The 6,000-nt window shown below is 49.7% G+C and overlaps 1 protein-coding gene across 2 annotated transcripts in view; it reads right to left on the reverse strand.

Annotated features, from left to right (window-relative positions):
- The window catches only part of ATXN10 (ataxin 10), a 175,723-nt gene extending 171,900 nt beyond the window's left edge, over nt 1-3,823 (reverse strand). For both annotated transcript variants that reach the window (XM_045363454.2, XM_045363453.2), the window contains exon 1: nt 3,478-3,823. In XM_045363454.2, the coding sequence (XP_045219389.2) occupies nt 3,478-3,593 (116 nt within the window). In that variant the 5' untranslated portion in view covers nt 3,594-3,823. The remainder of the gene's footprint in view (nt 1-3,477) is intronic.
- Nucleotides 3,824-6,000: the final 2,177 nt, after the last annotated feature.

Here is a 6,000-nt window from a genome sequence, read left to right on the forward strand (position 1 = left end):
CCTCCTCTTGAGAAGGTCAGAGTATCAAAGAATTTGTGAACATATTTAAAATCACCACAATGGGATGTAAGAATTTCTTTTCACTTGCGGGTTGCTAAAATCGTAATGAGATCCTGAGATCCCTTTCTCTGGAAACCCCAAAATTAGAACTGTCTTCCTGAAATAGCTTCAATTTTTGGTTTTGATAAGACAGGAGATTCAACACAAATGGATTCTTGGTCATATAACCTTGTTATATTTTAATAACAGGTCCTAAATAATTGGCATTTACTATGCATAAACCACTATGCTACACATACAACATTACAGATCCTCAAAATAATCCCTCAAAGTGGCTGCCATCATCTCATTTCCAAGACAAGAAACAGGAAGTCTACAGAGACTAAGCCAGGATTCATATCCAGGTCTCCATGGTTCCAAAGCCACTGCTCTTTCTACTGCATGACACTTCCACTACTCAAGCTAGCGAAGACAGAAGTTTGTTTTGTAGCATGGAAGAGTTCAGAAGGACCACCAACTACATTATGTCTGTGATTCTTCAAATATAAAATGGAATCCTAGAGAAATAATGTATTCCACCAAAAGAGAAGAATCTCTTAATTACCTTCCTCGCCGTTTTTGCTTTTTGTCTGCTGTTTTCTATTTGCTACACTGAGGACTCATTGTGCTTGGCTTTTTGTCTCGTCCACCTTCTAACACCTTGGCCAATCCTTCCCCTGGGTCCATCTGTGTTCCTGTTCATACTAGACAACAGCCCTATGCCCTCTCTCAAGAGGAGACCTCCAAGGACAAACACTGGCTCCCTGAGCATCAGAACTGGAGGGATCCTCTCAGAAGAGCAGGAAGTCTGGGCCCAGCCCCACAACAACCTTATGATTTGTCCAAAGACAAAGAGAAACAGTGACAGAACCAGGACCAGAAGCCTGTCCTTATAAACTCTGATCATGAGTTCTCTGCCCCACCACACAACTGTGTCTTTCCATGCCAGGACCTGCACATCAGTTCACCTTTCCTGGTCTCCAATCTCTGCCTGGAAGAAGGACACTGCCCCAGAACTCAGATGAAATCTGGGAAGCATCCTCATTTCCTCATTCTCCCCCCAACAATCCAATTGGTCCTTGAGTCCTGTCCATTCAACCTTATATCTCTCAGTATTTATTCTACTCATCCCCACAGACAATGTCCTAATTTAGGCACTTTTCTCTTTCACATGGGCTTCTGCTACCACTCCTTAAAGATCCCCGCTATCTCTAGCTTCATCCTCTCTCATTTATTCCCCACAATGGAGGCGGAGGTGGCCAGGAAGATCTAACAGGCAGATTATTATCATGCCACTCCCTTGACAAAAACCATCAATGGTTCTCTGTAACTTCTTCCCTCACAAGAGACAGAGTCAAGAAAGGCCTTCTAAACTAGCTCAGGGGCTTGGATTTTCTCCAAGTTATAAAAAGGGAACTGATGTTTGAATAAATGTCTCCTCTGTACGAGAAACCTAATCTATGTTACTTTACTTGTCTCATCGGTTTTGCAAAATTAACATATGGCCCCTTTGCAGACACTGTTCCTTCTAGTCCTCTCATCTATAACCCAGCACCTGAAATAATCTTAAAAAGCCTTTCCTGAGCCGGGCATGGTGGCTCACGCCTGTAATCCCAGCACTTTGGGAGGCTGAGGCGGGCGGATCACGAGGTCAGGAGATCAAGACCATCCTGGCTAACACGGTGAAACCCGTCTCTACTAAAAAAATACAAAAAATTAGACGGGCCTGGGGGCGGGCGCCTGTAGTCCCAGCTACTCGGGAGGCTGAGGCAGGAGAACGGTGTAAACCAGGAAGGTAGAGCGTGCAGTGAGCCAAGACCGAGCCACTGCACTCCAGCCTGGGCGACAGAGTGAGACTCCGTCTCAAAAAAAAAAAAAAAAAGCCTTTCCTGGCTCACCAATCGTCCAACGGACCCACATGTTCTCCTGTGCCACCACCTCTTGTATAGATTTCCATTAAAATGTGTTTATTTAGCAATTTCCCAAACATGCTTGATAAAAGGAATCACATCATTCATCTTTGTACTCTCAGCCCCTAACAAAAAAATCTGTTTCATAGTAGGTGCTCAATAAATGGTTGATGACTGGGTTATTAACTAAAAGCAAGGTCCATCATGGTACAGAAATACCTAAGCATTATATCAATAAATACATCTCCCCCAAAGGCCCATGGAGCAGTACCAGGGACTTTTATTAATAGCATTCTTTCAGCAGCTCCACATTGCCCCAAGTCATTTGAGGTAAAGGAAGTGCTCAGACCAGGTGTCTAGTTTAAAGAGAGGAATAGCGATCACCTAGGCCGACCCAAGTCTTTCTTCAATGTTCCCTCTGCTCTTTGTACATACATACCCCCACAGCTGTTGTTATCTTGTACATACTAGTACAGGAGAGAGCAAGGACTTTCCATTTTCCCACCCCATCACCTAGCACAATAGTTGATACATGGAGAACTACCAATGTGTTAAGTGATAATATCAGCTACATTTAGTGCTATGTACAGGTATGTCCTAAGGATTTAATATGCATTATCTCTCATTTAATCCTTATGACACTATCACCAGGGAGGTACTGTTCAACTTTACTCCCATTAAATAGACAAGAAAACTGAGGCCCCGATAGAACAAGATCAAACAAGCCTTGACTGAGGACTTCGCACATTTTATATTTTCACATGCTTTATTTCATTTATTCCTCTGTACAATCCAGCAACTAAGCTGTGTATTATAGTCCCATTTTTAGACAAGAATTCTAAGGCTTGGAGAAACTGCACAGTAACACGCAGCTTGCAAGGCCAGGAAGCAAATCCACAACTGTTGACTCCTGGGCACCTTCTCTTTTTGCCTGGCTATCTCGCCCCTCAGTGGCACCAGGACTGGACTGGTCTCTCCAGGCCCCTGCTCTTGCACACTGCAAAGAGCGCAGCTCCCAGGGCGGATGGTGCAGCCTGGGCTTTAACGCCGAGGAGAAAGGAGTGCCAGTCCCACTCCATGCTTAGAGACTGGCATCCCCGCAACTGCCCAATTCCCGCGTCCGTAACACGCGTCTCTCCCGCTAAAATACACGCTTTATGACTCTGGGGGCCGCGTGGGTCTTGCAGCCAGGGCCTGGCGCAGCCCTCGCACATGACAGGGGCGGCCTAAGCGTGTGTTGGGTCAACAGTACCCGCACGCCGCGGCAAGGGCTCCCGGCGTCGCGGCTTCGCACCCGGACGGGCTGCGGTGGGGGAGCGGGGGCCCGCCCCGGACCCCGCGGGGACCCACGAGCACGAGGCGGTGCCTGGGAGTCGGGAGGCCTGGGTGGCGCTCGGGCCGCCCGCGCAGGCCTCGCCCTCCGCGTCTCCAGCGAGGAGGGGGCGGTGCCTGGGCCCAGGCCGGGGCCGCCGCGGGAGTCCCGGCCGCCCTCCCCTGCCCGGGGCAGACCCCCAGCCGGGCCCGTTACCGGTTCCGCTGCTCTTTGAAGAGCGCCGTGAGCGCGCGCAGGGCCTCCAGGTCCTGGATGGGTGCCGGCACCATGATGCCCGACAGCCTGGCAGGCGGCGGCCTGGGGGCCGCCATCTTGCCGCTCACAGCTTGGCCGAGCCTGACGAGGAGGAGGAAGGCGAGGAGGAGGGAGGGGGAGGACAACGAGGAGGGAGGAGTAAGATAGCGAGGAGGAAGGGAGAGGCCTCGCCCTACACAACCCTAACCGCCGCCGACGCTGCAGCCCACGCTGCCCAGAAGCTGCGCCGCGGCCGGAGAGCTCGAGGCTGAGCCCAGACTCGCCTCAGGCGGGAGGAGGGGACGGCGCCGCGGGGGAGGGGGCGCTGGCGGAAGTCCCGCCTGAGGGGAGGGGGCGCGGCGGAAGTTCTGGGTGAGGGCGGAGAGGGATGCTGGGGTGATTGACTGGGAGGTATCGCAGACGGGACTCCTCCGAGGGGAGGGGACGCCGGGGGGAGGGGACGCCGGGGGGAGGGGGCCCGTGTTGATAGGGCCGTAACAGGGTCTCAGTCTTGGGAGCGGGTATCGGGGACAGAGGTTCACCCTGAGGAAGAGGGGCGCGTCCTATGGGAGGGAGCCCGCGGACAGAGGGGTCTCCCTCAGGGGAGGGGATCCGGGGGGTAAGTGGCCTGTGGGGGGTTGAGCCGTAACAGGGTCTCGGTCTTGGGAGCGGGTATCGGGGACAGAGGTTCACGCTGAGGAAGAAGGGCCCTTCTATGGGAGGGGGCCCGCAGACAGAGGGGTCTCCCCCAGGGGAGGAGATTCTGGGTGGAGGGGACCGTTTTTGGAGGAGACGCTGTCTGAGGGGCACGGGAACGAAGAGGGCCGGACAGAGGCTCCACCTGCTAAGGCTGAAGACCTTGATCCCACTGCTCAAGTGGGTTGATCAGTTCCCCCGCGCGGGCCCACTGGAAGCCGGAGCGGTCTGTCACCAGCTTGCAAGTCTCAGACCCTGAAAACTCACTTCCCAGTCTTACTGATCATTGCTGATCAATACCAGACCACTTACGAGGCACTCAGCCTTGGGCGAGAATACATTGCTCCAGGTCCTCAAAGGTTTAAAATACCGTTCTAAGTCAAGAAGCTAAGTTACATAGCAAGAGGGTACGAATTGTTTTTTTCCTAAGGGAAATGAATATATTTCACAGGAATCAGACAAGGCTTCTCTAGCTGGTGTTGATCACATATTTTCTTTCCGCTGCCCTTTATTACAGTGTATATACTTTCTTTCAACAAAAATTGTTGCTAAGCCCTGTGCTAGGTGCTAGAGATACAAAGATCAATAAAAGATAGTTCCAAACCTGAAGGAACCTCACAGACTATTGAGAAGGAGAGAAGCAAACATAACTGAGTATAGTTGTGAACTGTAACTGTACAAATTGCTATGGGACCACTTAAAATATGTAAATACATACCCTCTACATTCTGCTTGGAGGGTAGGAGTGTGTTTATAATATGGTACTCTTAACATTCTTTGCTAAATAAAATGTAAAGATACAATAAATACCACCAGAGTATGCAGAAGAAGTGAATCCAGGAGGCGCATGGTGGTTCATGCCTGTAATCCCAGCACTTTGGGTGGCCAAGGCAGGAGGATTGCTTGAGCCCAGGAGGTCGACGCTGCAGTGAGAGCTGTGATCACACTACTGTGCTCCAGCCTGGGTGGCAGAATGATACCCTGTATCAAAAAAAAGGAAGGAAGGAAATGAATGCTGCCGCACAAGCAAGTTACTTGATATTGTCATTCAGTTTACCCCATGTAATTGAGTATATATTCATTCCACGAATATTGCTGTGTGCTATGTGCCAGGTATTAGATCACTTATTAATAGCAATGCTCAAGACAATGCAAAATGTTTAACAATCCTTAAGCTAGCAGGGTAAAATCTCTTTAATTTTCCCTTGAGGAGCACAGGATGGTAGAATGTACTTGTTATGCACCAAAATCCTGAACTTTAGGCCAGACGCAGTGGTTCACATCTGTAATCCCAGCACTTTGGGAGGCTGAGGTGGGTAGATCACTTGAGGTCAGGAGTTCAAGACCAGTCTGGCCAACATGGCAAAACTCCGTTTCTACTAAAAATATAAAAATTAGTCGGGCATGGTGGTGGGTACCTGTAGTCCCAGCTATTTGGGAGGCTGAGACAAGGGAATTGCTTGAACCTGGGAGGCAGAGGTTGCAGTGAACTGAGATCATACTACTGCACTCCAGCCTGGGCAACAGAGAGAGACTCCATCTCAAAAACAAAACAAAACAAAAAACCTGACCTTTAGTTTTCTTATCCTCAAATGTAACAACATTCCCAGAAAAACATTCCCCATAATATGCATACTTCTTGCCTGGAATATTGCAATATATTCCTGATTGGTCTTTTGGCCTCTGCTCTTGCTTCCCTATGTTTTAGATCCTTTAAAAAATATGTCAACATTTAACTCTGCCCAAAACCTTTTAAGGGATTTCCATTTCACTCAGAGTAAAAGCCAA

The sequence above is a fragment of the Macaca fascicularis genome, chromosome 10 (genome assembly GCF_037993035.2).
Source record: "Macaca fascicularis isolate 582-1 chromosome 10, T2T-MFA8v1.1".
Taxonomy (NCBI): Eukaryota; Metazoa; Chordata; class Mammalia; order Primates; family Cercopithecidae; genus Macaca; species Macaca fascicularis.